At 42.1% G+C, this 15170-nt stretch overlaps 1 protein-coding gene across 1 annotated transcript; it reads left to right on the top strand.

Annotated features, from left to right (window-relative positions):
• Positions 1 to 6148: 6148 nt before the first annotated feature.
• On the top strand, positions 6149 to 14420 carry LOC134359223 (snaclec coagulation factor IX/factor X-binding protein subunit B3-like). Its single transcript, XM_063072180.1, has 6 exons — positions 6149 to 6204; positions 6282 to 6352; positions 8092 to 8240; positions 9091 to 9231; positions 9902 to 10013; positions 14211 to 14420. The coding sequence occupies exons 2-6, from the start codon at positions 6298 to 6300 to the stop codon at positions 14279 to 14281; spliced, it is 528 nt and encodes a 175-aa protein (XP_062928250.1). The 5' UTR covers positions 6149 to 6204; positions 6282 to 6297; the 3' UTR covers positions 14282 to 14420.
• Positions 14421 to 15170: the final 750 nt, after the last annotated feature.

Raw genomic sequence — 15170 nt, 5'->3', positions numbered from 1 at the left:
GGCATCAGGGAGCCACTATTAATATGCGGGAGACTCCCAGAAGTTCCAGGAGAAGTGGGATGTCTGCATGCATCTTTCAGAAGCTGTAAGATAACGACATCATCCTGCTTAGGCCCATTTAGGTCACTATGTTGTTCATAGGCCTGATATTTTCGCAATCTCTCTGTCTAACTGTGCTTTCTCATTCCCCAGTTCCACAATTCTGGAGTGACAGACTTGCAGAGTGGTTACAACAGAAACGAGCTCATTCAGCTGTATATATCCACTCCCCCATCCACCCCCGCAGTCCTGCACAGACCTTCCTCTCTCCTGACTCCCGCAAACCAGTTAGCTCGATGTGATTACAGCTCGGGGAATTCTGGAGTTCAGAGTACAATTCCAGTGCTTCCCCTGAAGAGTTTCTACATTCTCCCCATGAACCACGTGAGTTTCCTCCCACAGTCCAAAGATGTGACAGTTTGTGGGTTAATTGGTCATTGTGAATTGACCTGTGATTTGGATAGTGATAAAGAGGTGAGTTGCTGGACAGTGTGTCTCGTTGGATCGATACAGCTCGTCCCACACTGTATCACTAAATAAATGAATAAACGAATAAATAAATAAACAAACAAATAAATAAATGGAAACCGATCCCATTGCATTCCAACACAAATATCTCTCGATCACTCTTTCGGTCTCGCCCTATCAGTACATTTTCTTTGTTTCACCCATTACTTGCTCTTCTTCTCTGTAAACAAATTCATCATTTCTGTCACGCTAGGGAGAAACAAAATCAGTTTGCCCAGTATCTTCTGATAGATCACACCATAAAACCATAAGATATAGGAGCAGAATTAAGCCATTTGGCCCATCAAGTCTGCTCCGACATTTCATCATATCTGATCTATTTTTCCTCTCAGCCCTAATCTCCTGCCAGCCCCGCATATCCCTCATGCCCTCACCAATCAAGATCTATCAACATCTACCTTAAATATACATGAAGACTGGTAGCCACAGCTGCCTGTGGCCACAAACTCCGCCGATTTTCCACTCTCTGGCTAAAGAAATTCCTCTGCATCTCCATTCCAAAAGGACGCCCTCTATTTTGGGGCTGCTCCTCTGGTCTTATATACTGCCACTACCGGAAACATCCTCTCCACATCCACTTCATCAAGGTCTTTCATCATTCAATAGGTTTCAATTAGGTCACCGTTCATTCTTCTAAATTCCCGTGAATACATGCCCAGAGTCTTCAAAGAGCCATTTAATCCCGGAATCATTTTCGTGAACCTCCATTGAACCCTCTCCAATTTCAGCACATCCTTTCCAAGATAAAGGACCCAAAACTACTCACAGTACTCCAAGTGAGGCCTCACTAGCATTTTACAAAGTCTCAAAATTCCATCCTTGCATCTATATTCTAGTTCTTCATCGAATTCTGTACAAGGACTCCCAAATTCCATTGTACCTCAGATTTTTAAATCTTACCTCCATTTAGACAATAGTCAGCCCTTTCATTTGTTCTCCCAAAGTGCATGACCATACAGTTCCATCTGCCACTCCTTTGCCCATTCTCCAAGTCTAAAAACATCTTTAGCCTCTCTACTCCCTCAAAACTACCTGCCCTTCCATCTATCTTCATATCATCTGCAAACTTTGCAACAAAGCCATTAATTCCATCATCCAAATCATTGAGATATAATGTAAAAAGAATCGGTCCCAACACAGACCCCAGTAGAACACCACCAGTCACTGACAGCCAGTCAGAGAAGTCTCCCTTTATCCCAGTCTTTGTCTCCTGTCAATGAGCCACTCCCTTATCCATTCTAGAATCTTCCCTGTAATACCATGGGCTCGTAGCTTGTTAAACACCCTCATGTGTGGAACCTTGCCAAAGACCTTCTGAAAATGCAAGTACACAACATCAACTAATTGTCCTTTGTCTATCCTGCTTGTTATTTCTTTAAAGAATTCCAACATATTTGCCAGGCAAGATTTTTCCTGAGGAAACCATGCTGACAATGGCCTATTTTATCATGTGCTTCTAAGCACCCCAAAATGACATCCTTAACAGCCTCAACTCCAACATCTTCACAACCACTGATGTCAAACTAACTAGCCTATAATTTCCTTCCTTCTGCCACTCTCCCTTCTTGAAGAGTGGAGTGATATTTGCAATTTTCTGGTCTTCTAGAACCATTTCAGAATCTAGTGATTCCTGAAGGATCATTACTAATGCCTTCACAATCTCTTCAGCCACCTCTTTCAGAAACCTGGGTTGTACACTATTCGGTCCAGGTGACGTACCTACTTTCAGGCCTTACAGTTTCCCAAGAATCCTCTCTCTATTAATGGTAACTTCACACACTTCATGGCCCCTGACGTGGGGAGCTTTCACTATGTTACTAATGTCTTCCACAGCTTTTTCAAATTTCAAGGTGAATTCAATCATATTGTGGTCACTTGCCCCAAGGGTTCCTTTTCCTTAAACTCTCTAATTAATTCCTGTTCGTACCCTTGAATCCAGGTAGCATCCTTATTGTGCAGTTTTTCCTAAATGTCCAAATCTTTCCAAAGATGGATCAACCAGAATTTCCCACAAATAGAGAGAGAGAAATAGAGAGAGACTCTAGAGATAGTCTTTGACTATCATTTTTGTGAAATGTTATTTCTTTGAAACTAGTCCAATAAATCTTTTGTATTATTGCCCAATAGTCCTGTACCCACAGTCATTGTTGAGGTCAGGGACAATCTCCTGCACTAGCTTATATTGAAGATGAATTGGTAAATGCTACACTTGGAGTGTACATTAGAACATTATTGAATTGACTTATTTGTTTACATCCTTCATATACATGAGGAGTAAAAATCTTTACATTACGTCTCTGTCTAAATGTACAATATGCAATTTATAATTAATTGTACATACAACAGGACAGTCAATATAACATAGAAATACAGTTGTGTCAGCATGAATTAATCAGTCTGCTGGCCTGGTGGAAGAAGCTGTCCCGGAGCCTGCCGGTCCTGGCTTTCGTGCTGCGGTACCGTTTCCTGGATGGTAGCAGCTAGAACAGTTTGCAGTTGGTGTGACTCGGGTCCGCAGTAATTCTTTGGGACATTTTTACATGCCTGTCTTTGTAAATGTCCTGAATAGTGCCGAGTTCACAACTGCAGATGCACTGGGCTGTCCGCACCACTCTCTGCAGAGTCCTAGGATTGAGGGAAGTACAGTTCCCAAACCAGGCAGTGATGCAGCCGGTCAGGATGCTCTCAACTGTGTCCCTGTAGAAAGTTTTTAGGATTTGGGGGCCCATACCCAACTTCTTCAACCATCTGATGTGAAAGAGGTGCTGTTGTGTTTTTCACCACATGTTACTAAGTTTTTTAGACAAGAACAGGCGATTCAGCACAACAAAGCATACAGAATTCCTTTTCACATAGTTTGATGAAGTAACTATCAAGTTTAGGTTTGAAAGTCTCTAAGGTACAATTGGGAAAGCTGGTTGTTTGATGGCAGAAATAGCATAACAGTAGATTTTACACGGTGAGGAGTCAGTAAGTGATGGTGAGTGGATGGGTCCTGGAGCGCTGGTTCAAATGAGAGAGAAATTTAATCTGCACGTAGAATAAGAAAGTATGAAGTCAAATAGCAGGTGGTCAATTATTATTGGACTTTAGAGAACAGAAACAAGGAAGTCTCACTGATATTCTACAATGTTACATTGAGACCTCATTTCCAGTTTGTTAAGAGGACTCAGATGTTATCAAAAATAACATTGTCTTAGTTTTGAATAAACTGCACTTTCAAACAAAAAGGTTGTACAGGAAATTCTAGTTTTATCAACAGGATGCTTTATAACACAGCTCAGTGAAAGCAGAACCACAGGCCTGGCCAAGGAAGAATGTGAGTTGAACAATAACAGGCTCTGTATAACAACATACCTCAACAATCTGACATCTGGTTTGGTTTTACCAAACTTGTTCAGGTACTCTCCAATCAATAATTCACCAACTTTCCTTTAACCCTTTCCACACCCTACTATTCTAAACCATTCACATTTTAGTTCTGATAAACTTGGTCATTTCAGTGAGACACCTCTTGCTGATGGGAAAAATATATCTCTGCTTTAGTATTCTCTCCGTCCCCGTGTGTACCTTTCATCATTCACCAACTCTGTTCACCCTCTTTCATTCCTCCCCACCACCCCCATGCCTCACTCACTTTCTCTGCCCTTCACCCCACTTTCTCTCCAATGTGAAACTTGTTCTACACAGTAACTGTGCATATTTATCTGTACTTTGCCGTGTCTCCTCTGCAAAGGCTGTGCAACTTGCAATATTTCCAGCATTTTAATTTCAGATATACAACATCTGTGCGTTTTTCCTACTAAATAAGGAATTTGTGTTCTGTTGAATAAACTCTCCAAGAAATTGCTAATATCTTCTTATCCCCATGATGAATGCATCAGTCTTTAGTGCTGACAAACCACTGGTGATGCCTTCGGGACAAATATGAGGCAGGTTCCATTCTCCTGCGAACCTACATCATCCATGCCTCCAATCAAGAACCTATCGTTGATCCATTTCCAATTTTCCTTTCCTCTCCAAAGTCTGCAACATGGATTGGTCAATAAATCAGATCTCCAGTGAAGCAGGACATGTCCAGTCCAGTTAAATACCAGACAATCCCTCTCAATCATCAGTAAGTTGATAGAAGGAGCTGCTACAGAGCAGTCCAGTGTCTGTCCCCTTCTAATAATCTACACACACACACTCAGTGTCGGTTTTATGAGGATCACTCAGCTCAACCTTGGTCCAAACGCAGATCAAACAGCTGGACTCCAGAGGTGAGTCACAGTGACACTCCTTCAAAACAAGGCAGCATTTGACAGAGTGCATCATCGAGGAGACCTGGAAATCTGGAAACAGGGTTATCAAGGAGATTCAATGGATGGATGGATTTTTCAGTCAAAGTCAAGTGGCTGTGGTAGAGTGTCCCGTCCCAGGACATCTCTGTATGAGTTGCTTAGGCCAGTGTCCCAGACACAACTATCATCAGCTAGTTTATCAACAACTTCCAACAGCTCTCTGCCAGGCATTATTATTAGGCATCCGTTAGTCTCATGAGACCATGGATTTGCGCCTTAGAAGATTTCCAGGGTGTAGGCCTGGGCAAGGTTCTGTGGAAGAACAGTAGTTGCCCATGCTGCAAGTCTCCCCTGTCCACGCCATCGAAGTTGTCTAAGGGAAGGGCATTAGGACCCACATAGCTTGGCACCGGTGTCGTCGCAGAGCAATGTGTGGTTAAGTGCCTTGCTCAAGGACACACACACTGCCTCAGCCAAGGCTCGAACTAGCGACCTTCAAATCACTAGACGAACACCTTAACCACTTGGCCACGTGCCAACACGGGAGCAGTAATTAGAGGGTAGAGATCCTAGATAATTGACAAGTGGATCAGAGGTAAGAGGAGGAATGTGTTGTGATCAGGAAGTTGCCGTGATCTGAAATTCACTGATAGAAAGTGATTGGGGAAGAAGAGGAAATCCAGGGAAAGAAAGATCCATTTGGCCCATCAGTCCCACTCCACTGGAGATCCATGGATTCTTTTCCACAAGATGTTAGTTCTGGGATCTCCATGAACTGTCTCTGGAAAAGTGTCAAATATCAATCAGTCCACTATCTTCACATCCTTTCCAGCTCCTTATTAGACAGAGACCATGACTTTAAATTGAAGCTGATCCTTACAAATGGATTGCAAACTTTCCAGAGTCAGTGATGGAGAAAGAGTTTCCCACAATGGGCAATGGAGGGGAAACTGCACAGATCAAATATATGAATGAACGAGGTGATCTGTCTACCTAATCACTGGCTTTTGAAGCTTCACCTGAAAATTACCTATTAATTGTTCTCATTGATAATATTTATTGAAATTTGATCATAAAAAAAGGATGATAAATGCTTTCTGCAGCCTCTATTTCTCAGTGTTCGGTTACAGAGCAAATTCTACAGCTCACAAGACATTCCTGTGGTTTCCCAATCATCTCATTCAAATCTGTTAATCAGTGAATATTTGTCAGAAATTTTTATGAAGGTGGGTCCAGCCAATAGGGCTTGATTTCAATGGTTCTTGAAACCACCTAGATCTAAGATCTACATATATATAGAGGTGCATCAGGATTGGAAATCTAATTCTCACAGACATCTGGGAGAAAGAGAGAGGTGGGAATGGGAGCAGGATATCCCCACTTTCACTGGGAAACTTGACACTAACGATGAATTATTTTCTTGTGTTTCAGGTTTGACGGAAGAAACATGATGCTGGTGTCGGTTTTGGTGGTGACTGCACTGCTCGTCAGTGATGTGGCAGGTAAGGTCCATTGATTCCAGAAGCTTTATAAATATATTGCTGTGAGAATGAATGTACAGCACTGTGTTTAGACATAGGAATTTGTGGGCATTGTCTCTTGTAGGAATTGTCTCTCGTCTTTTTATACTCATCTCCGCGTTATTAAGATGGAAGATGAGTCAGGGACTGGATCCTATTCTGGCTGACTGCCGGTTACCAGTGGAATTCCACAGGGGTTGGTGTTGGGACCGCTGCTTTTTACAATGTATGTCTTTGATTTGGACTATGGGATTAATGGATTTGTGGCTAAATTTGCCAATAACACAAAGATAGGTGGAGGAGCGGGTATTGTTGAGGGAACAGAAAGACCTAGGTAGTTTAGGGGAATGGGCAAAGAAGTGGCAAAGAAATACAATGTTGGAAAGTGTAATGTCATGCACTTTGGTGGAAGAAATAAATGGGCAGACTATTATTTAGATTGGGAGAGAATTAAAAATGCAGAGATGCGAAGAGACTTGGGAGTCCTTGTGCAGGATACCCTAAAGGTTAACCTCCGGGTTGAGTCGGCGGTGAAGAAGGCAAATGCAATGTTGGCATTCATTTCTAGAGGATATACTGACATTGGAGAGGGTTCAGAGAAGATTCACGAGAATGATTCCAGGAATGAAAGGGGTACCGTATGAGGTATGTCTGGTAGCTCTTGGGCTGTATTCCCTGGAATTCAGGAGAATGAGGGAGGATCTCATGGAAACATTCTGAATGTTAAAAGGCCTGAACAGATTAGATATGACAAAGTTTTTTCCCATGGTGGGGGAGTCCAGGACAAGAGGGCACATTTTCAGGTTTCAAGGATGTCCATTCCAGTTAGAACAGAGATGCAGAAAATTTACTTTAGTCAGAGGGTGGTAAATCTGTGGAATTTGTTGCCACAAGCAGCTGTGGAGGCCAAGTCATTTAAGGCAAAGATATATAGGGTCTTGATTAGCCAGGGCATCAAAGGGTCTGGGGAGAAGGCAGTGGGGTGGGGATGATGGGAAGAATTTAATCAGCCCAAGATTGAGTAGCTGAGCAGACTCAATGGGCCAAATGGCCTATTTCAGCTCCTATATATTATGGTTTTATAACCCATCTCACACCATCGTGTCCATAGCACTGCTGGTCTCAGTTCCTTAATAATACATCTCAATGTTGAAGTTCTGTTTAGTGTCCAATCAGGAAGACAGTTCCAGACACCCATCACCTTCTTAGTTAAATAAAACTGCAGTTGTATAAAGTTGTTTCTTGAGTATCTAACATTTACTTTTCTTCTTGAAGCAGCCATGATGTCTTTTCTCAAGGATTTTGTGAAAAATATTTGTTTTCACATCTAATATTCTATCCTGATAGAAACTTTGATTAAAGACCCCATAACGTTAATTGTTCATCAGATACAATTATGTGTTAACAAACCGTGCTATGCTTGAATAACCTGCCAAACTCTAAATTCTATTTCTTTCCATCCATTAGAACCATTTCCAACAATTTCCCCACCACTGATTTCTTACTGTGACCTGTAGTTGCCAGGTTTAGTCCCTGTCCCCATTGTAACGAAGGACAAGGGTGTCCCGACAGAAACCCCTCAGCTCTCTGGCACCATGCTGTGGGCAAAGACCATTGGACAACTTCTACAGTTCCCTCAACTTTCTGGTGTTGTGTCTATCTGGGAATGGTGCTTCAATTGCTTCACTTGGTTTAACTGTTAATTCCATTTTAAATGAAAGGGATGGACAATTCCACGGAAGTGGAGGAGGCTCTGCGGGCCTTTGGACCATTGAAAAAAGGACGTTGTGAGAATGGCTGGTATGAATATCAGCCGACAAAGTCCTGTTACCGGTGTTTTACAACTTCAAAAAAATGGAGAGATGCTGAGGTAAGTCCCTGAAAGCAGTGATGAATCTTGGAGATCTATGACTTTTGGTCTCTACTCATTCATTCTCATGAACTCAGAGCACGTCCTCTAGTTGTACTGTCTACGGTGAGTCCCACTGTTCCAGGGTGTACTTCACTACGTTCACAGGCTCCAGTTTCTACCAGTCGGATATTAACACCTCCTCCCTGAGAGAAAGACCATGTGATTTCACCGCCTCTATGCCTATAATCATACAGTGATGCTAGGAAGCTTATGAACCCTGTAGATTTTCTCTATTTCGACATAGATATTACCTAAAATGTCATCAGAGCCTCACATACATCCTAAAAATAGATAAGGAGAACCTCATTAAATAAATACCACAAACAATAAACTATGTCTGGCATGGTTCCATAGCACTCCAGGGTCTAAACATTCTCTATGTAATTCCTTCTCTGGTTTGATCTCTGACACAGACAATGCCTTATGTTTATCTGATTTGACAGCCAATTGCAAACGCTCAGTCCAGAGACAAAGCTGATTAAGATCCTGTTGTAAATTTCCCAAGCCTTCTCCACTGTCTGCAACATCCCCTATTTTAGTATCACTTGCAAACTAACTAATCATCCCTTGTACGTTCACATCAATATCATTTATATAAAGTAGAAAGCAACAAAGGGGAAACTCCACATCCCAGACTTAACACAGACCTGGTATTGACACCGAAGGATCTGAAGATGATGAACGCTGCAGCTTATGAACAAAGTTGCAGACTTTCCAACCTCAGGTTGGATAAGTTACTGAGGGCCATGTGGGAGGACGGAAAATGCTGATTCTCACCAACCCATAAATTACATATTTTGTTTTGAAGATTTTCTGCAACACACAGAAACATTTTGGAAACTTGGCATCTGTGACCTCATGTGACCACAACGAGTTCATTTCCAAGGTGGTGCGTGCGGTGACCCGTAGCATACGACCAGTTTGGATTGGGTTGAAGGACTATTGCAAGGTAAATTAACTATGCGTGTTGCATTGACAGCAAAGTTAGAATTTTACTTGACATCCTGCAGAGTAACAGGGGTCAGTTACTGGGGTGTATCCTAATGACCCAGGGACACAAGTTTGAATCCCATCAGTAATGGTAACAGTGAAACCACCAGACTGTTGTAAAAACTCATCCTGTTCACTATAGTTCTTCAGGATGAGGAATTTGCCATCCTTCCCCAGTCGGGCCTCACTGTGACTCCAGAGATCCATCAATGTGTTGACTCCTACCTGCCCTCAAAAATGGTCAGAGAATGATCAGGGAAGGACAATAAATTCTGCTGTGGCCAGTGTCGATGAGTCTTTTCTCAATTTTTTCACCATCTTTCTTTGAGAGATCAAAATTTGTGATTATGTTCAGTGACAATCTCATCCCTCATTATCCGAGTTGTCTTTATTCCTCTTCCCTGACCTTCACTCTCATATCCAGTTTCTTTCATCCAAGGATTCTGTAACTTCTGTAAGATTTCCTGCACACTGACAGTCCATCATTTAAAATCTCATTCACTGTCCTGTTTGTCCTGGCTGCTCGTATTCTGGTCTCACTCCAGATCACATCCAGCTCCTCCCTGTAGCATTAAATGACACGTTACTCAGCATTCCCACAGAAATAATCACTGATTTATACCCCACAGAACGGGAATTTCTTGTGGAGTGATGAATCTACCATCAGATACCTGAACTGGGGTGAGGGAAGCCCAGTGACACCCAACTATCGTTATTACTGTGCGTACACCAACTATAGGAGTAAGTATATTTTACTTCCTTTGATTTTACACATGGCATTGAACAGGACATTTTCACAATATGCTTGTCTTTACTCAAAGGGACTGAACCAAACTTATGAGTCCAGTTTAAAAACGCGAACACAAGGAAATCTGCAGATGCTGGAAATTCAAGCAACACACATAAAAAATGCTGGTGAACACAGCAGGCCAGGCAGCATCAATAGGAAGAGGTACAGTCGACGTTTCGGGCCAAGACCCTTCGTCAGGGCTTACAGTTGACGCTTTGGGAACGTCGGAAACGTTGACTGTACCTCTTCCTATAGATGCTGCCTGGCCTGCTGCGTTCACCTGCATTTTTTATGTGTGTTTCATGAGTCCAGTGCTCGGCAGAACTGGACTTACTGCCCAGCAGTTAGAGGAGGATTAGTGGGATGTAATGCAGGGAACAGGGGAACAGACAGTGTATGAAGATGACAAAAACAGTCATTGCTGGAAACCTGAGATAAAAGGTTAGCAATTTCATAAACACTCAGCAGGTCAGTCAGCATCAATGGAGAGAGCAACAGAGTTAATATTTCACATTGAAAAGCCTTAGTCAGGACCAGCGGAGCATAACCTTGCAGAAGGAGGATCACACAAAGGTTTTAACATTACGTTCTGAGGAACCCACAGTGTGACACTGCAGTTAAAGAAGCTTATAGAAATGAAACAAAAGTTCTGACTGGAAAATGTATGAAAGCAGAAACATATTGTTTAGGTTAGGTCTTTATTCTTTGGAGCGTAGAAGGTTGAGGGGGGACGATAGAGGTGTTTAAAATTATGAGGGGGATAGATAGAGTTGACGTGGATAGGCTTTTTCCATTGAGAGTGGGGGAGATTCAAACAAGAGGATGTGAGTTGAGAGTTAAAGGGCAAAAGTTTAGGGGTAACATGAGGGGGAGCTTCTTTACTCAGAGAGTGGTAGCTGTGTGGAACGAGCTTCCAGCAGAAGTGGTTGAGGCAGGTTCGATGTTGTTGTTTAAAGTTAAATTGGATAGATATATGGACAGGAAAGGAATGGAGGGTTATGGGCCGAGTGCAGGTCGGTGGGACTAGGTGAGAGTAAGAGTTTGGCATGGACTAGAAGGGCCGAGATGGCCTGTTTCCATGCTGTAATTGTTATATGGTTATCTTCTGCATGACTCCATCTGGTATTGTGAACCATCCAGTCCACTGCAGACTTAACAAAACCTGTCACAGAAGTTCCATCTCTAGAGACTCCAGACTCCACTCCTGTTGTGTGAGGTCCATGAAACAGTGAAGGTTTCAATTTATCTCTGATGGGACAGTAATGCTGTCCAGTACACACAATGAGTTCCAGCCCAGATTGAGGCCAATCACATCGGTCTGGAAGAGTTCAAATACCCAGTGAATGTTGCGAGGTGTCGAGGTTCAGCAACACACCCTCTGACTGCACACGGACCACAACAGGAAGTGACTCCCTTTAAGTACAAGGCAAACTCATGGATCAAGATAGGGAAAATTCATGGCTCACACACACTGACTCAAAATAATGAAACATACAGACTAAACAGAAAATAGAAAATGCATAAAACACTCAGCAGATGAGGCAGCATTTGTGAAGAGTGAAATAGAGATAATGTTTCCATTAATGACCTTCCTATTTCTCTCTCAACAAATGCTGCCTAACCTACTGACTTTTCCAGCATATCTAGCATTACCTTCAGATCCGGATGGCAGTTATATTCAGGCCTCAAAATGGTAGCTGGCATGTGGACTACAGATTGCAACAGAAAATAGAAAAGATGTGTCAAAAGGGCAATTCCATGACAGTCATGGGAGATTTTACCATGCAAGTAGATTGGTAAAATCAGGTTGGTAATGGATCTCAAGGGAGTGAATTTGTTGAGTGCCTCCAAGATGGCTTTTTAGAGCAGTTTGTCATTGAGCCTACTAGGAGATCAGTGATACTGGATTGGGTGTTATATAATGAACTGGAAGTGATTAGGGAGCTTAAGGTAAAAGAAACCTAAGGAGACAGTGATCACAATATGACTGAGTTCAACCTGAAATTTGATTGGGAGAAAGTAACGCCTGACATAGCAGTATTTCAGTGGAGTAAAAGAAATTATAGTGGTATAGAGAGGAGGTGGCCAGAGTGAATTGGAAGGAGATCTGGAGGTGACAGCAGAGCAGTAATAGCTTGAGTTTCTGGAAAAATGAGGAAGGTACAGGATAGATGTATTCCAAAAACAAAGACATATTCAAATGGCAAAATAATACAACTGTGGCTGACAAGGGAAGTCAAGGCTAATGTAAAAACAAAAGAGAGGCCAAAAAACAAAGCAAAAATTAGCAGGTAGATAGAGGATTGGGAAGCTTTTGAAGATTCTCAGAAACCAAATGAAGAATCATTAGGAGTGAAAAGATGAAATATGAAAGCAAGTAAGCAAAAAATATCACGGCGGACAGAGAAAACTTCTTCAAGTATATAAAAATTTTTTAAAAGATGAGATGTGTGAAAGGGTGTGAGGGAAGAAAAGTGAGTGTAGTTACTATTACAAGGGAGAAGTGCTCAAAAGCTGAAAGATCTAAAACACATAAGTCACCCCGATCAGATGGACTACACCCTAGGGTTCCGAAAGAAGTAGCTTTAGAGATTATGGAGGTATTAGTAGCGATCTTTCAAGAATCATTGTAATCTGGCATGGTTCCCTAGGACTGGAAAATTGCAGTTATCACTCCACTCTTTAAGAAAGGAGGGAGGCAACAGAAAGGAAATTATAGACCATTTAGCCTGACATCAGTGGCTGGGAAGATATTGGAGTCAATTGTTAAGGATGAGGTTATGGAGTAATTGGTGACACAGGACAAGATAACACAAAGTCAGCATAGCTTCCTTAAAGAAAAATTTTGTCTGGTGACCCTGTTGGAATTCTTTGAGGAGATTAGAAGTAGGATAAATAAAGGAGATGCAGTGGATGTTGTATATTTGGACTTTCAAAATGTGTTTTAAAAAGTGCCACGTGAGACTGCTTCCCAAGTTAAGAGCCCGTGGTATTTACCAGCATGGTCAGAGCATTGGCTGATTGGTATGCAGTAGCAAGTAGGAATAAAAGGATCCTTTTCTGGATAGTTGCCAGTGACTAGAGGTTTCTATAGGGGTCGGTGTTGGGAGTGCTTCTTTTTATTCTGTATATCAAAGATTTAGAAGATGGAATAGATCAGTTTATTGCCAAGTTTGCAGATGATACGAAGACTGGTAAAGGGACAGGTAGTGTTGAGGAAACAGGTAGGATGCAGGAGGACTTAGACAGATTAGGAGAATGGGCAAGAAAGTGGCAAATGAAATACAATGTTGGAAAATGCATGGGCACGCACTTTGGCAGAAGAAGTAAATGTGTGGACTATTTTCTAAACAGGGAGAAAATCCAAAAGTCTAAGACGTAAAGGTACTCAGGATTGCTTGTGCAGGTTAACTTGCAGGTTGAAATGATGTTAAGGCAGGAAAATACAATGTTAGCATTCATTTCAAGAGGTCTAGAAATATAAGAGTAGGGATGTAATACTGTACTGAGGCTTTATAAGGCACTGGTGAGGCCCCACCTTGAGTATTGTGAATAGTTTTAGGCTCTTTATCTATGAAAAGATGTGCTGGCATTGGAGAGGGTTCAGAGGAGATTCACAAGGAATTAAAGGGTTATCATATGTTCGATGGCTCTAGGCCTGTACCCGCGGGAATTCAGAAGGATGAGGAAGGATATCATTGAAACATTTCGAATGTTGATAGACCTAGACAGAGTAGATGTGGAAAGGATGTTTCCCATATTGGGGGAGCCTAGGACAAGAGGGCATAGCTTCAGGATAGAGGGGCATACATTTAAAACAGATGCAGAGAAATTTCTTTAGCCAAAGGGTGGTGTATTTGTGGAACTTATTACCACAGGCAGCTTAAATATCCCCAGGTTGTTGGAAGTATTTAAGGTGGATATTGATAGGTTCTTAATTGATCACAGGTCAATGTTTACGGGGACATGGCCAGGGATTGGGTTTGAGGAGGGAAAGAAAAGGATCATTCATGAATGCATGGTGGAACAGACTTAAGGGGACAAATGGCCTAATTCTGCTCCTGTGTCTCATGGTCTTCTAGTCTTATTTACAATGTGTTTGTGTTCTGCAATTTTGCAAATGTTGGATTCATTTTCTTTGTTTCTAGGCCGTGGTGTTTGGAGAAATGCTAACTGCAACACCAGAGCATACTATGTCTGTGCCTATGTATATCACTAAATCTGGAAGACTCCTGATTCATCCACTCGTCCTTTCCAGCTGTGGACTCGGTGCCTTGATTTCTTTGTAGCTGCTCTCATTCTCTGTGCTGACTGCGCTCTGTTAATTTCTCAATAAATAATAAAGGGAATTGCATCCTGAGCTGTGTGTTTGTTATTGTGTGAGTCCAGTTTCCAGCAGCCTTCCTGTCCCACTGTTGCTTCCTCCCCACCTCTGCACTCAGGAGAAGGTGACACAGACTCTGCAAAATTAACTTTTTCCCTTTGGCCACACCTGGTGTGTCAGGTCCTGTTCACCGCACATAGAGGTGAGACAAAGGCTGTTGAGAGGACACAGAGGGATTTAGTGGGTTGATTACACATTTCACAACACTGAATGGGCTGATGAAAGATAAACTGGGCCCGGAAATGTATTTGCACAACTGCAACCAAGCATTGTCTGTCTCTTTGAAAACTGGCTGAACTTGTGAAGAATTTTGAGTATGTTAATATCATTTGGAGTATTCCAGTCCTGACCTTTCAACAGGATTTTCCTTTACCCAGTCAATTCATTTCCCGTTTAAAACTCTCCCAAGTGACATCATCACATTACAGCAGGAAAACCTCATTTGCTGTGAGATGTTCAACTCAGTGGCCTGAAGGACAACAGTCCTTCTGTACTGACTGAATCAGCAGCATTTGTTGAAATCGTTCTATTTAATTGGAAAGTTGAATGTTGTCTCCCTCTCTTGCAAAGTTGCTAAAATTTCTGAGTGTTTTTTGATTGCATGCCCAACTATTTCAGGAGCAGTTACCTGGACCGATTCCTCTTGCTGTAGTCTGGGGGTTCCTGTTGCATCAAAACTCAAAGTTACGTTGAATCCTCCCAGTAGTTTCAATGGCCTCCTTGT

This window comes from Mobula hypostoma, chromosome 20 (assembly GCF_963921235.1).
Source record: "Mobula hypostoma chromosome 20, sMobHyp1.1, whole genome shotgun sequence".
NCBI classification, from domain to species: domain Eukaryota; kingdom Metazoa; phylum Chordata; class Chondrichthyes; order Myliobatiformes; family Myliobatidae; genus Mobula; species Mobula hypostoma.
Note: the sequence above shows the minus strand (reverse complement) of the source record. Positions and strands in the feature narration are given on the sequence as shown.

What these genes read in the sequence shown, in the direction of transcription:
- LOC134359223 (XM_063072180.1), top strand. Translation starts at nt 6,298, where the DNA reads ATGATGCTGGTGTCGGTTTTGGTGGTGACTGCACTGCTCGTCAGTGAT. An exon ending in GCTCGTCAGTGATGTGGCAG is followed by an intron (nt 6,353 to 8,091) that starts GTAAGGTCCATT and finishes TTTAAATGAAAG; the next exon opens with GGATGGACAATTCCACGGAA. An exon ending in GGTTGAAGGACTATTGCAAG is followed by an intron (nt 9,232 to 9,901) that starts GTAAATTAACTA and finishes TATACCCCACAG; the next exon opens with AACGGGAATTTCTTGTGGAG.